A 15,677-nucleotide genomic window follows, 5' to 3' on the forward strand; every position below is an offset into this window, starting at 1 on the left:
ATTCGTTTCAGTAAAATACGAGGGTTATTCGGAAAGTGTCTAATCGCAATCGTTTTTCAAACATTTTTTTTTGGAGCAATTAGAGTTTTCCCTGTAGTTATTGACGTGTCTACTTTACGTTTAAACAACAAGTACGAATCGATGCGACGATCTAAGCTTACCGAGATATCTGCAAATATAACGAGACTAATTTTTCGAATAACCCTCGTATAAAAACTATGTAGGCAATTTAATAACCTACTATCGAAATTATTCCGAAAATTACGAGTTTTTTAGTCTAAAAATAGGATGAACTGCGTAATAAGGAAACGTGACGTGTATTCGAATTACTTATATACAGATTGTCCAATTAATTGGTTCATAATATTCTTTAATATTAACTTTCACTGTAAAGTTTTATCAAAATTCCGAAACCCAAATTCGTAAAAATAATCAATATCGAAATACTGTCTAATTATTAAAAAAAAATATATTTTATAAATTAGGAGATAAATCGATTTTTGTACTTACCCTGTATAATAAGAACGGCAGCGGTTAAAAGAACGCGTAGTGACCACATGGTGACTGTTAAACATCTAACATTAAAATAAACTTAACGAAAAAGAAGATGAATCTTCGCAACTCGAGTCGTTCGCTTACTTTTTGGCCAGTGGCGTGCATCGAAATTTGTTCAAACAAATTTTGTTCACTCAAACAACAAATAATTTATTATAAAATAAATTCAGTAGGATACAACCTATTTTATTTGAAAAATATGAAGTACAATCAGTATATTACGAAAAGTCTTCATACAATTTAATTCGCGACAAGCTACGAAATTTAAATCTGTACATCGAATCTTCCAGATTCAAATCCTTGTGACTTTTTTCTGTTGAATAACCGTTTAATATTAATAGCCTTTTAAATATCTCAATTCGAACTAAAAATTTCTAATTAATTAATTCTCATTTACATAAACTTTTATATCCACCCCTGTATATTTATTTTAAATTTTTAATGCTGCCAATCGCAAATCCACAGTATTGCCAACTTTAATTAGATTTACTTCGTTTTGGTTATGAATAATTTGTAGTTGAATTAAGTTACGTACGCCTATGTACAGAGACCCCTTTAAAATAATATTCAAGGTCTTTAGAAATGATGAAAAAAGGTATTGAAGAGATATATCGGTTGTTTAAAATTTCTACGGCTGTTGAATCAATAAAATTACATAACACGGCGTGTTATAAAATCTGATAAACTTGGAGAAAACGACGAGAATGATATCTCATTACAAAGAGAATAAAACACTTATCATCGGTGTGGAATTATGCAATATATGATAGAATTGGTGTCGGAAATATTAAAAGAAACTCGTATATACTAATTATTTTATGCAATTGTCGTAAATTCTATCCTAACCTATGAAAAACTGTCATATCAACCACTGGTGGAATAAGTTGCAGTGTTGCCAAGTTTATTTATTTTCCTAATGTAACTAAATATTTTGTAAATCTTGTCCTAAGTATGTTATTTGCATGAAAAATATTGGAAAATAGAAAAATTATTCTGCAAATATTTACTAGTAACGTAAGTGTTGAAATAATTATTATTTTATTATTTCAATAAGGAAAATCATTTGTTCTACGGATTCCCCACCTCTACATTTACAAATATGTCAAATACAACAACTCACAACATTTTATTTTGTGGAATTATATTCCTTTTGTTTAATTTTTTATTAATTTGTATTTAATTGAAAAAAAAAATCCATTACTTTATTCAATGACCTCAAATTATAATAGAAATACATTCCTCCATTTTGTTTTCGTTTTAGACTTGTTGTCAAGTACCACAGATCTCACTAAATGTCAAATTTCGATATTAGTTTTCAATGTAATGTTATAGAACACAATATACTAATATTAATCGATTTAAAATCGATTCAAATTAATCCCGAATGATGAAAAAAAAAACACAAACATTTTAAACAAAAATAATATTATTGTATTCAAAACGTAAAATAAAATTTGTTACAACACAATCGATTAGTTTGTTAGTCGACAGATTGACAAAATATAATACTGCTAACTGATCCTGAAAACATAAAATACGATAAGTCATTTGGAACGAGCGAAATCATCACAACACAACAAGCCACAATGACATGCGTTAAAGCATCTAAAATCACAGACGTTTAAAATTAAAAGCGACATCTATACTTTCAAAAATAAACCTAAAATAATAAGGTTTAAAGTTGCCCAGAAAACTGTAAGTGGTGTTAAGTGTAGAGATGGGAACTTCTGTTTATATTGTTATTCAGTTATTTTTTAACTCGTAAATAGAAATTCCCATCTCTGTAAAAATAAACACCAACATTTTTAGGTTTGTAGCTATAGCAAGTTCTGAATTATTAAAAAGATAAAAGCAGCTACGTCATGAGTCTGGTATACATACAATAAATATTGAATAGATGTAGATCAAGTGGATATTAAGGAATTGATAATATATAAAATTTTGGAATCAAATTGGAATTTGCTATAGGCCGAGGTTCAGAAATATTTTTCTCACTCTTATATTTCCTCAATTTTCCTGAAAAATTAAATGATTCGAGGTTAGAGGTGGAAGTCAACAATTGCCAACTTTTATATTTTTTTATTGTTAATATAAAAAAAAAACGGTAAATAAAAATATTTTGTAAATTTTTTTGATAAATATGATCTTATATTAAATATCGTTCTGGTAATGAAGGTGGCGTACCTGGAGGCGGCGGCGGAGCTGGTCTAGAAAATACTGGAGGCGGTGTTGATAATCTATAATCTAAAAACGTTTTTAAATGATCAATAGTGATAATAATTTGTTATTATTCAATTATAAACTTCGAAAAATAATTAGATCAAGCAACAGAAAGATTTATAAAAAAATTACGTAGAAAATAAGTTATAACAGTGGATCTGGCAACACTGTCTAAAGATATAAATTGATGATATACCCCCACCGACTTCAGTTACTCTTCGATTGTGTTCCGTGACAGTCGTGTTTGTTGAGTGTTAGTTATCGACTGGATATTAACAATTAAACTTTTTAAAGTTTTTAAAATGTGAGTAAAAGTATTGAATTAACCCCGTTGCTTGTTCTAAATAGTAAAATATAAATTGAAAATTACTTTTTTTAGTCGCTATTGTCGGTTTATTAGAAACAGTTGATAGGGAATAGTGATTTTCTTCTTCTTTATTAATTAAAGTATTACTGGAACATTTCATCGTACAGTCACCTATTATATCTAAAGCTGATTTACAAGCTTGAAACATCGCCATTTTTTCTTCTCGTTTTTTAACTTCCGCCGGACATTCTTCTAATAAATTAATCTATAAAAACAAATTTCGATTTCCATAAGAGAAATTTTCGCAATTCCCGTTTATTTTCCACTCACCTGATCTTCTTGAGCATAAATACTGACGAGTAACTCTTCGAATATAAACATTTTCGTATTTTTAATTATCAAATGCGTGATTATTTTGGGAACTAAATCTTTGGTGGCTTTGCTCACTATCGACATGTAACTTTCCACTAAATTTCTTATCACTTCAACTTGTCTTTTAAGTTGAGGATCGACGTCGTTATCTATTATCGCGTTATCTTCTTCTGTTTCATCGTTGATCGGCTTTTCGGGGTAAACGCCGGCTCTTAAGAACGACGCTTTCCACGAATTCATATCGTCTAAAGAACTACAACTCAGTTCCAATTGTTTGTAATCCTACAAATTTTGCTCTGAAGAGAACGTAAGTTTGCACAACTCCCCCCTAATTCGTATATAAATTCCAAATAGACGCAAAATTAGTTCAATTTTGGGTACATTTTAAATCCCATGCTTCGATTCTTCAGAATCACCCTATATAATTGTTAACCGTTAACAGCTGTCTGGGTCTATTAGTTCGAAACAGTGTTGCCAGGCTTTTTTATCGACTTTTCTTTTTAGTATTTTGTTTTATAAAATTGCTAATTATTATAAAAATTGAGTTAACTGTTAAAATTAAATAATTTCTAAATTTGGCTTAATGGCTTAATTTGGTTTTAATAAACAAATTTTTGTTGCGAAAACTTTCTTATTAGAAGTTTATAGTTCAATACCGGCAACGCTGGTTTAAATACATAAACGTTTAACGCGACGTTGTCATATGTAAAAATTCTTTAAGGTTTCAATTCTAATTTAATAATCTACTTCGAAAACAAGCTATAAACATAAAAGTATATTGAAAAAATATTAATATTTTTGTTATCGTCGCGAATATTATTTTTAATCTATCCATAATGCAATTTTTACTTTTACATATAAAAATAATTTAGTTGTGACAACACTGGTTCGAATTTATCTCTAGACTATACGGTTTTTACGAAGCGACGTTGTCATGTTGTATAAAATATCTTTAAAAAACTTTGTAATCTGAAATTTTGTTGCATATGTTATCTAATTGGTTTTGTATGATCACGAAAGTGATGTTGTATGATAGTATCAACGTTCTTCTTACGATTTTTTTGTATTACAACGTTGCCATTTCACAATTTTAGGTACAATGTTTTTTTTTTTGAAAACAACATTTACTCCAACTTCAACCCTGTATATTAGTCACTAGTATAGAACTGAAGGAATACAATGTAGAAAGGAACTTAGACAGACGTTTTCTCAATTGATTCATGTCAACAATGAAACTATATCTCAAATAGCTGCCGAAATACAAAATGTCTTACACAAGCGTGTCAAATTTTTTTGTAATTTCTGGATTTTTTTGTTGTTTTTTCTAAAAATCATGTTACATTTCGATTAAAATGTGTAACTTTCTGCTGTAATCCTTTTTTTAGGACATCCCGATCGTTGGATAGTCATTCTCAGATTTATTAATAATTAATATAATGTTAAAATTTTGTTAAGGAAATTTTGATAAAAGTGGCAACAACGCGATACTACTTGGTGCGAAAAGAGAGAGAGAGATGTTGCTTGGCCGCCATTACAATGACATCATCGTATGTTCGTAGCAGTTCTTGAAATCGAATTAAAAATGAAATTATACAGGGTCTACTCTAGTTTCCAATAACAGATAAATCAATTTGAAAACGAAATAAAAAAATTAAACATTTTTTTGAATCTATTTCAATCTTCAAAACTTGAAAAAGAAAACGTCGAAATATAAATATTATAGCAGGTCATCTTACCTTATATACATTAGCGCCGTTGGGTAAGAATAAAGCAAAAGTTGGTTTCTTATTTATAAAACCAGATCCGACATCCCTTAATCTCAATTTATTTAAAGGTAAAATGTACTGAATTTCCTTTTCCGTTTCATCTTTGTACCACGCCAAATTATCCGAAGACAGAACATACCAGAAGCTTCTTCCTTTTATAATACTTAGATTATGCAACGTCATATAACCTTTTCTGATCACTTGATTACCCAAATGATCGTTACTGACCGGAACTGATTTTTTAGCTTGATTTTCAGCACTGAAATAATTTTTATTCTATTGGCAACACCGCAATATATTTCCCCTACTATTGACGTCATTAGTGAGATATTTGTTAGAGGTGGGCGATGTTACCATGGAATTAAACGGAACGACTTTGAAAATAAAAATTTATACAGGGTTAATATGCACTTACTTGGCGAATCCTATAAAGTCTTCGTGGTTTGTATTCATATAAGACAATTGACAATGTATATAAACCGAAAGTTGGTCTTTACAAAATTCTTCTCTTCGTCTTAAATAATTCGTTATTATCCTCTCTACTATTTCTTTTAATCTCGGAAACCTCGACATCTACGAGAATTATTAAATGTTTTGTAGAGATAATTTTTTTTACATTTACAGTGTTGCCGTACCTGATCTGTACACGTACGAATGATATTTATTAATTCGGTTACTACTAAGTTGACGCATTCTAGACACGGTTCTTTAAGTCTAGCTATCTGTTTTTTAACTATAGCGTCGAAAGCTAAATCGGGTGTAAAAAGCCCGATCTGAAACGAAAATAATATATACAGGATGTCCAGTAAAAGACGATCGTAAATTACAGAAATGATAAATTGTTGAAATACTATAAAAAAAGTATTACAACGAGTTTATATACAGGGTGTACAATGAAAGATATATAATAAGAAGGAATTCTAACCTATAAAAAAATTATTATCATTTCTCTAATTGAAACGGCATTATATATACGGGGTGTACAAAGTTTTTACCCTGATTCCGTGTATGTTGGCAATGGCGATCGCTATTTCTCGTCTTAATTCGCTTTCGTCGAATTCCATTTTGACTATTTCGAAAGGGAACCGTTCGTGGAATATGCAATTAATTTTGGCACCACCCGAGAGTTCCGTCGTATTGACGTCGTCCGATCTAGAACCTTCTAACACTTTTTCGAAACTCAACGCAAATTGTTGGATCATCCTATAAAATTTTCCGGTTTCATTTACGGAATTTCGGTTCGAAAAATTCATTCAAAAGTAATAATAATCGAAAATGACATATTTTCGTGGTATCTACCTGATACTTTCGGCTAAATATTCCTGGGTAGTCATTTTTTTTTGAGTCCGTTTAAAAAATTTATCGATTTTAATGTCACCTGTTTACGAAATACATATTACAAATATGACGTTTATTATAATATGTCAAAATACGTCTATATAATCTAGAATCATTTCTTTCTGAATTAATTTATATATTTTCAAGACTTTTTACACAATATGACAACGTCGCGTCGTTAAAACAATACACCTTAATTATAATTCGAACCAGTGTTGTCATATCGGTAAATAGAGTTGAGGTAAAGTTTTTTTTTTTTCTTTTAAATATTGATAGAAATGTAATTTCATTGGAAAACGCCTTTTCAAAGTTTACCTATTTGAACCACTTATAACTTGGGTTCTTTTTTCCAAAAAATACTAATAGTTTATAAAATTTTTTCATTTTCACAAACTTTATCACATCTCTATCAATATTTTCCTATACGCATAGAAATAATTAAGTTATGGCAACACTGGTTCGAATTTAGTAGGCTGTATTGTTGTACAACACAACGTTGTCATATTGTGTGAAGAATTTTTAAAATAAATTCAATAATACAAGTTTCGATTTTAAGATATGTGATATTTGTGCATTGTTTAAATTTTTAAATTAAATAGGCATTCTCCTTTTCCCCATAAAACAATTTCCTGTTCAGATCTTTTTTATGAAAAATTGAAAATAGTGGCAACAACGTGAACTATGATTCTTTGCCGTGATAGGAAAGTTGTCGTTTAGCGGCCATTACAATGACATCATATATTTCTAAGTCACCGTTCACGGAATACATATCAAAAATACTTCCTTATCCTTATTCTGATAATTAATAAAAAAATTCGATTAAATAGCCGAACTATAAATACATAATAGAAAAACTGGCAACTACGCCTTTTCTTTTATGTGAACGAGCCTACTAGTAGTTAAGTTGCCAGGTGTATATTCAATATTGTAGCTGTGACGCTGAATGAATAAAGTCACTTGATATAAAAAAGAAGATTGTTGACAGTTCATGATATTGAAAGTGTGAATATTGTGTAATTGCATGAATCTGGCTTTGAATGAGTGAATAAAGTACAAAAAAAACATTATGGTAAGTGATTCATTCTATTTTTAACCAATAAACCTTCCATTTGATATATAAAATTCAATTTACTCACGATTCGAATAGAATAAAATTGAAAAGTAAGTTTGAAGAGTCGCCATTAAATTATTAACGATATAAAAACAAAAATTTGATATATTATATTCATTTATTAGAGCAAAATAATTTACTAGTAAACTTTTTAATTAAATATTTTTTTCATTTAAACAAAATACGCTGTTGCCAAATATCTTTTGATTCAAAACTTAATACTTACTGTAACAACGCCTTGTTTTTCAAACTCGGATCGTCCGGGCTGAATTTCTTAAAATCTCCCAATTCTTTTTCCAAAATGATCATTTGTTTTTGTAATTTATCTCTCAATGAGGGTAATGTGTTTCTAATATGATTCGTTAGTTGTTCATTCAAAACTTTTTGTAAATATGGCGTTCCAAGTTTATCTGCAATGTGTCTATAAGCTGGGTGTCTAAAAAATATCAAAAACCATCGTACCTACTAGAAGAAAATCGAAAAAATTTTGCTTAAAAACTGTTTTTTTTGTATTTAGGTTACATATATATAAAATAATGTCCTAATTGAATGATTTTTCCCCGCATAGATTCGAAACAAAATGGAAAAAATTATTTTTGTTACTGTATTAAGCAAATATACAGAGGGAAGTCGAAAAATTTCCTGATGATATGCAATAAAACAATAATTTCAATATATTTTGCATAAAATAGGGAAAAAATATCAAATTTTTGATTCTCGTGATAACTTTGAGTAACCCTCGAAATTGTAAATGAGCAAATCTTCGAACTCTTACCCTAAAAAATATTTTCTTTCCGATTCCAAAGCGAGTTTGATATCTTTTTGACCATCGATGTCTCTTTGCGAACGATTTACTACCCCGACATAACCTCGTCTTAGGGGTAATAATTTATTTTCAAGAATTAATCTGGCGTCTGTACCTTCATCCATAATATCTAGTTTTGTGATCACCCCTATTGTACGATATCCTTAAAAACAAACAACCGATCTGACAACGTTGCTAATTATATTGGAGGTTTAATCAATTTTACACTGTGCCGCGTTGCCAATTTTTCTATTTTCACTTGATCTATTTTCAATTTGATCATAAAACTGAATATATATTGAAAAATTCAATAAAAATCAATATTCTTGTAACGAAAACAGTATTGTTTGAAAATTAGTAGATTTACTGATGAATCTATTTATATGGCAACACTGTATAATATAATGTAATGTTCGTTTTATCAACAATAATAATCTAAAATTAATTTCTCACAAGATTTTATGAAAAATATTCGTAGAGATAAAAATTTATTGCTTTAAATGTGATAAAAAAATATAAATAATATTGTATTAAAATTTTAATTTAAAACATACGATTTTTCACTATATAAAAAGTTAATATCTATTATACTGAAACATGACAACAGCGCTAAATCTATTTTCAATATATTTTGACAGACGAAATTCTAAGAATACGTTATTGTACTTTCATATAAGAATTGACTGTTCAATCGTTAAGATCAAGGCCAGTTAAAAAAATAAAAAGAAGAAAATCTTCATAGACACAGTCATACGAGAAACGCGACTTTATTATTTTGTACTTGTGTTTACGATTATGTGTCACGTGATAATATCCGTTATGTTTACGAGGGTATACTCGAAAGTAGTGAGTATAAATTAGATTCAGTTTACCTTGCGGATCAACTTCTCTTGCAATTTGTAAAGCATCTGAATTCGCTAAATCGGTATTGGCAGGCGTTACCGCCAAAATCAGACAAGATTCTTTTTTGATAAATTGCATAATCATATTTCTGATTTGTTGTTCGATGTCAGCTGGTTGATCTCCTATCGGTACTTTCGTCATCCCCGGTAAATCTATCAGTGTTAAATTCAGGACTGAAATGAATATTGAAAAAAAAAAAATTATACCGGGGTAATTCCAAAAGAAATATTTCGTAAAAATGAAAATTTATTGAAAAATCAACTATATTTGTATACAGGGTGATTCTTAAGTTCGGATTATTTCCAATTGGAATAAAAACTTACCGTGCGGGGAATAAATTTTCAGATTTATGGGAAGCGTTGAAATTCCTTTATTGTTTCCAGTAATTCTATCGGTTTCGGCTTCGATTTCTTTCCTAACCTCATCGAAATCGGTGAATTTCTTTCCCTTGTTATGCAGGAATTCGGCATATTCTATAAAAACAATTGAAAATATTATTTCGGGACACCCAGTATGTTATCGAATTTTCAATAGCGCAACCACGCCTTCCGTTGCTACGTATTATACAGGATGGGTCATTTATTTTGATTAAATTAATCAACTATTTAATTATACATATTGACTCACCAAATTTGGAATGAATCAGTTGAAGGATAAGCGGCCTCCTGGTTACGATTCCCGATCCTCTCGGTAAAAAATCTCTGTAACAAAATATTTATTTAAAACTACGTCACTAATTATCCGTTTTCAAGTTTTATTGGCGCTGTACGTAAATATTTGGACTCGAATTGTTTTTTTTTTTTTAATAAATTGTATAAAGAAAGCGCCTTTGAATATTTGACCTTGAAAAATATATTAAAAACGATCATTTCTTAAACAGAGACGTACTTATATAAAATAAATAAGTACAGAGACATAATAAACATAACGAAACGTCTTAAAAACCTTTAAAAGTTACGATTTATACATTATTTTTAATTAATATATGAAATGGAAGTGAAAATATTGATTAGGAGTGGAAAACACGAGTGTAACCTCCTCTTAGACCGTCTACTAGTTACTGGAAAGGCGTTCAGAGGGTCTAATGATTGCCAGAGTGGCAATTGGAGCAGATTTTGAAAGGAATTGGTGACCTGTACCAACAGCGAAGTCACCAAGATCAATAAGAAAGAAGAAGAGAGTAGAACCTCCTCTTAGAGCGTCTGTTGGTCACTAGAAAGGCGACTGGAGCAGTTTCTGAAAGGAATTAGTGACCTATATCACCAATGAAGACACCAAGATCAACAAGAGACCAGATGGGAGTGGAAACTACTCTTAGAGCGTCTACTGGTTTACCAGAGAGGCAATTGGAGCTGCTTTTGGAAGGAAACAGCAACCTATACCAACAGGGAAGTCACCAAGATCAATAAGAAAGAAGAAAAGAGTAGAACCTCCTCTTAGAGCATGTGTTGTTGACTGGAAAGGCGACTGGAGCAGTTTCTGAAAGGAATTAGTGACCTATATCACCAATGAAGACACCAAGATCAGCAAGAGACCAGATGGGAGTGGAAACTACTCTTAGAACGTCTACTGGTTTGTCAGAGAGGCAATTGGAGCTGCTTTTGGAAGGAATCAGCAACCTATACCAACAGGGAAGTCACCAAGATCAATAAGAAAGAAGAAAAGAGTAGAACCTCCTCTTAGAGCATGTGTTGTTGACTGGAAAGGCGACTGGAACAGTTTCTGAAAGGAATTAGTGACCTATATCACCAATGAAGACACCAAGATCAGCAAGAGACCAGATGGGAGTGGAAACTACTCTTAGAGCGTCTACTGGTTTACCAGAGAGGCAATTGGAGCTGCTTTTGGAAGGAAACAGCAACCTATACCAACAGGGAAGTCACCAAGATCAATAAGAAAGAAGAAAAGAGTAGAACCTCCTCTTAGAGCATGTGTTGTTGACTGGAAAGGCGACTGGAACAGTTTCTGAAAGGAATTAGTGACCTATATCACCAATGAAGACACCAAGATCAGCAAGAGACCAGATGGGAGTGGAAACTACTCTTAGAACGTCTACTGGTTTGTCAGAGAGGCAATTGGAGCTGCTTTTGGAAGGAATCAGCAACCTATACCAACAGGGAAGTCACCAAGATCAATAAGAAAGAAGAAAAGAGTAGAACCTCCTCTTAGAGCATGTGTTGTTGACTGGAAAGGCGACTGGAGCAGTTTCTGAAAGGAATTAGTGACCTATATCACCAATGAAGACACCAAGATCAGCAAGAGACCAGATGGGAGTGGAAACTACTCTTAGAACGTCTATTGGTTTACCAGAGAGGCAATTGGAGCTGCTTTTGGAAGGAATCAGCAACCTATACCAACAGGGAAGTCACCAAGATCAATAAGAAAGAAGAAAAGAGTAGAACCTCCTCTTAGAGCATGTGTTGGTGACTGGAAAGGCGACTGGAGCAGTTTCTGAAAGGAATTAGTGACCTATATCACCAATGAAGACACCAAGATCGGCAAGAGACCAGATGGGAGTGGAAACTACTCTTAGAACGTCTACTGGTTTACCAGAGAGGCAATTGGAGCTGCTTTTGAAAGGAATCAGCAACCTATACCAACAGGGAAGTCACCAAGATCAATAAGAAAGAAGAAAAGAGTAGAACCTCCTCTTAGAGCATGTGTTGGTGACTGGAAAGGCGACTGGAGCAGTTTCTGAAAGGAATTAGTGACCTATATCACCAATGAAGACACCAAGATCAACAAGAGACCAGATGGGAGTGGAAACTACTCTTAGAACGTCTACTGGTTTGTCAGAGAGGCAATTGGAGCTGCTTTTGGAAGGAATCAGCAACCTATACCAACAGGGAAGTCACCAAGATCAGTAAGAAAGAAGAAAAGAGTAGAACCTCCTCTTAGAGCATGTGTTGGTGACTGGAAAGGCGACTGGAGCAGTTTCTGCAAGGAATTAGTGACCTATATTACCAATGAAGACACCAAGATCAACAAGAGACCAGATGGGAGTGGAAACTACTCTTAGAGCGTCTACAGGTTTACCAGAGAGGCAATTAGAGCAGATTTTGAAAGGAATTGGTGACCTGTACCAACAGGGAAGTCACCAAGATCAATAAGAAAGAAGACCAAGACACCAAGATCAACAAGAGACCATATGGGAGTGGAAACTACTCTTAGAGCGTCTACTGGTTTACCAGAGAGGCAATTAGAGCAGATTTTGAAAGGAATTGGTGACCTGTACCAACAGGGAAGTCACCAAGATCAATAAGAAAGAAGACCAAGACACCAAGATCAACAAGAGACCATATGGGAGTGGAAACTACTCTTAGAGCGTCTACTGGTTTACCAGAGAGGCAATTGGAGCAGATTTTGAAAGGAATTGGTGACCTGTACCAACAGGGAAGTCACCAAGATCAATAAGAAAGAAGACCAAGACACCAAGATCAACAAGAGACCAGATGGGAGTGGAAACTACTCTTAGAGCGTCTACTGGTTTACCAGAGAGGCAATTAGAGCAGATTTTGAAAGGAATTGGTGACCTGTACCAACAGGGAAGTCACCAAGATCAATAAGAAAGAAGACCAAGACACCAAGATCAACAAGAGACCATATGGGAGTGGAAACTACTCTTAGAGCGTCTACTGGTTTACCAGAGAGGCAATTGGAGCTGCTTTTGGAAGGAATCAGCAACCTATACCAACAGGGAAGTCACCAAGATCAATAAGAAAGAAGAAAAGAGTAGAACCTCCTCTTAGAGCATGTGTAACTGAAGCCCAAATAAGCTGAAAATTCATAAGTTCGATTAAAATAAAGAGAGTTTGGCAACAATGTATTGCGTTTGAAATGAACGTCACATGATTTCAATACCTTGTTGTCAGACATTATCAGTATTCCGTAAATTGATGGTATTACCTTCAGCGTTACAAGTTGATACTTTATCGGGCCAATCGCATCTGTACGTTTCTCCATTAAACGCCAATCCTTCGGGACAATCGAATACGTACGCGTGTCCATCGACGCAATTTATAAATTTTCCACAATTAGCTTCGTCGCCCATTCTATAATAACCGAATTGGTGGGGACAATCGTCTGTTGGTTGAGCGGGATCTACAAAAATTCGTAATAATTAAAGAATAACCTCGTATTGTTAAATCGACTTACGTGTTTGTTCTCTTCCTGTACAGTCTACGTCAATGGGATATTGACATGGGAATGCGAATATGTCTGACGCAGCGTTAAATAGAAGCCCGTCCGGACATACTTTTTCTTCGGCAACTCCATCTTTGCATTCTATGTACCTGTAGAATAGAATTTCGAATGAAATTTAATTTCGTTTTTTCCACTATTTGCGATAACACTGGCAACCCTGCGTAGAAGTGACAGCATTATTAAAAAGCAATTTCATTCTAGTCGGCGTTGTTTGACATGGAGGGAAACGAAATTATTTTTCTTTATTTTTTAAATTAGTTATTAAATATTTTGCACGTGTTATTTTTAATATATTTTATGACGTAAATACAGGGTATAGTTATTGTGTGTAAAAGAATTTCATTGTTTGTGCTGTGGAGTGTTGTATGTACTACCTATATCGTAATTTTTCTCGGGATTGCCAGATAAATATGTAAGTACTATCAATTTTTGTTGAAAAATGCCCTATTATATAAAAGATAAACAATTTTTAAATATCATTACCCGTCGCAAGTGCTAGTGGGGAAACGACCGTTTTTTTCTGGACAAGCTCTCGAATTTACTGCAACTTGTGGTGTATTTCTTACAAAATCACTTTGGTAGATTGGTTGTCGATAATTTTGGCTGTAGGCTGAAAAGTATCATTTTTAAGTAAACTTTATGAGAATATCGGATTTGTATTTAATGTTTTTGAGCGGGAATTAATGTAGGCCACATCATCACCACTAAAGAGATCGGTTCGAACTTCGTACTTATTCGGCCGAAACCGGACATGCCGCCATTTAATAATAAAACGAAATATTTTTAATTGTAAACATTTATTTTCTACCTATTCGTATGAGAGGGTGTAGTTTAATGTTTTTTTATAAATTAAAAATTTATGTCCTATTATCAACCTACATTTTTTTCACACCTTAACAAAAAAAAAATAGTAGAATCGATGTTATGATTTAACTAATAATCGATTACGTAAATATTACTTTCTCTATTGATCTCAAAAAATAAGCAATAAATAATTTGTTAATAATTATTGTCGTTTATAATATTAATTTTGAAATATTCAACGCATTGTTATCAGTTATCAGTCGTTGATTTACATACGGGGTAGTGCAAAAATACTTTTTTCGATACTTCAATCGATTTGGTAAAACGAGTTACGTAATTTTTCTTTCACTCAAGGCGTATCTTCGAAATTGAAACTTTCACGAGAATATTATATTTATGAGAATATTCAAAATGTCAAGGTAACCGTAGGTTAGTTAATTACCTGTTTTATCAACTGAGAAAATTGTTTATTGCCGAGGGATTGTCACGTGATCGTCTAATCAATATAAATGTCATCAATATACAGGGTGCGAAAGATATATAACAAACATATTAATATTATTACGTCTTAATTAGCTATTTAATGGCGTCCAACGACTAACTAATTAATTATTATAACGAAAATATAAATTTTCCACACTACTAATATCTTCAATCATTATAAACAACATCCTGTATTAAATATTGTAGTGAATATCGAATCTGAGATTATGGTTATTTAAATGTAATCGAATATATAAATATTCCGATCACGTGTCCCTAATACAGCCTTGTAAAGATATTATTTTTGATTCGATGATTCGTTTCAGTAAAATACGAGGGTTATTCGGAAAGTGTCTAATCGCAATCGTTTTTCAAACATTTTTTTTTGGAGCAATTAGAGTTTTCCCTGTAGTTATTGACGTGTCTACTTTACGTTTAAACAACAAGTACGAATCGATGCGACGATCTAAGCTTACCGAGATATCTGCAAATATAACGAGACTAATTTTTCGAATAACCCTCGTATAAAAACTATGTAGGCAATTTAATAACCTACTATCGAAATTATTCCGAAAATTACGAGTTTTTTAGTCTAAAAATAGGATGAACTGCGTAATAAGGAAACGTGACGTGTATTCGAATTACTTATATACAGATTGTCCAATTAATTGGTTCATAATATTCTTTAATATTAACTTTCACTGTAAAGTTTTATCAAAATTCCGAAACCCAAATTCGTAAAAATAATCAATATCGAAATACTGTCTAATTATTAAAAAAAAATATATTTTATAAATTAGGAGATAAATC

At 32.1% G+C, this 15,677-nt stretch overlaps 1 protein-coding gene across 2 annotated transcripts; it reads right to left on the minus strand.

Annotated features, from left to right (window-relative positions):
* Positions 1–1,833: 1,833 nt before the first annotated feature.
* LOC130445519 (dynamin-like) lies at positions 1,834–10,074 on the minus strand. 2 transcript variants are annotated; one of them, XM_056781179.1, is made up of 13 exons: positions 9,701–9,834; positions 9,347–9,550; positions 8,445–8,637; positions 7,896–8,105; positions 6,216–6,423; positions 5,856–5,993; positions 5,636–5,793; positions 5,191–5,479; positions 3,413–3,736; positions 3,146–3,347; positions 2,740–2,799; positions 2,437–2,571; positions 1,834–2,076 (listed from the first exon to the last, which is right to left on the minus strand). In XM_056781179.1, the coding sequence occupies exons 2-12, from the start codon at positions 9,516–9,518 to the stop codon at positions 2,471–2,473; spliced, it is 2,055 nt and encodes a 684-aa protein (XP_056637157.1). In that variant the 5' UTR covers positions 9,519–9,550; positions 9,701–9,834; the 3' UTR covers positions 1,834–2,076; positions 2,437–2,470. The 2 variants fall into 2 exon arrangements, with proteins under 2 accessions (XP_056637157.1, XP_056637158.1); XM_056781180.1 differs by lacking the exons at positions 1,834–2,076; positions 2,437–2,571 and adding an exon at positions 10,005–10,074 and having other exon boundaries at positions 2,602–2,799; positions 9,701–9,850.
* Positions 10,075–15,677: the final 5,603 nt, after the last annotated feature.

The sequence above is a fragment of the Diorhabda sublineata genome, chromosome 6 (assembly GCF_026230105.1).
Source record: "Diorhabda sublineata isolate icDioSubl1.1 chromosome 6, icDioSubl1.1, whole genome shotgun sequence".
In the NCBI taxonomy this organism is placed as follows: domain Eukaryota; kingdom Metazoa; phylum Arthropoda; class Insecta; order Coleoptera; family Chrysomelidae; genus Diorhabda; species Diorhabda sublineata.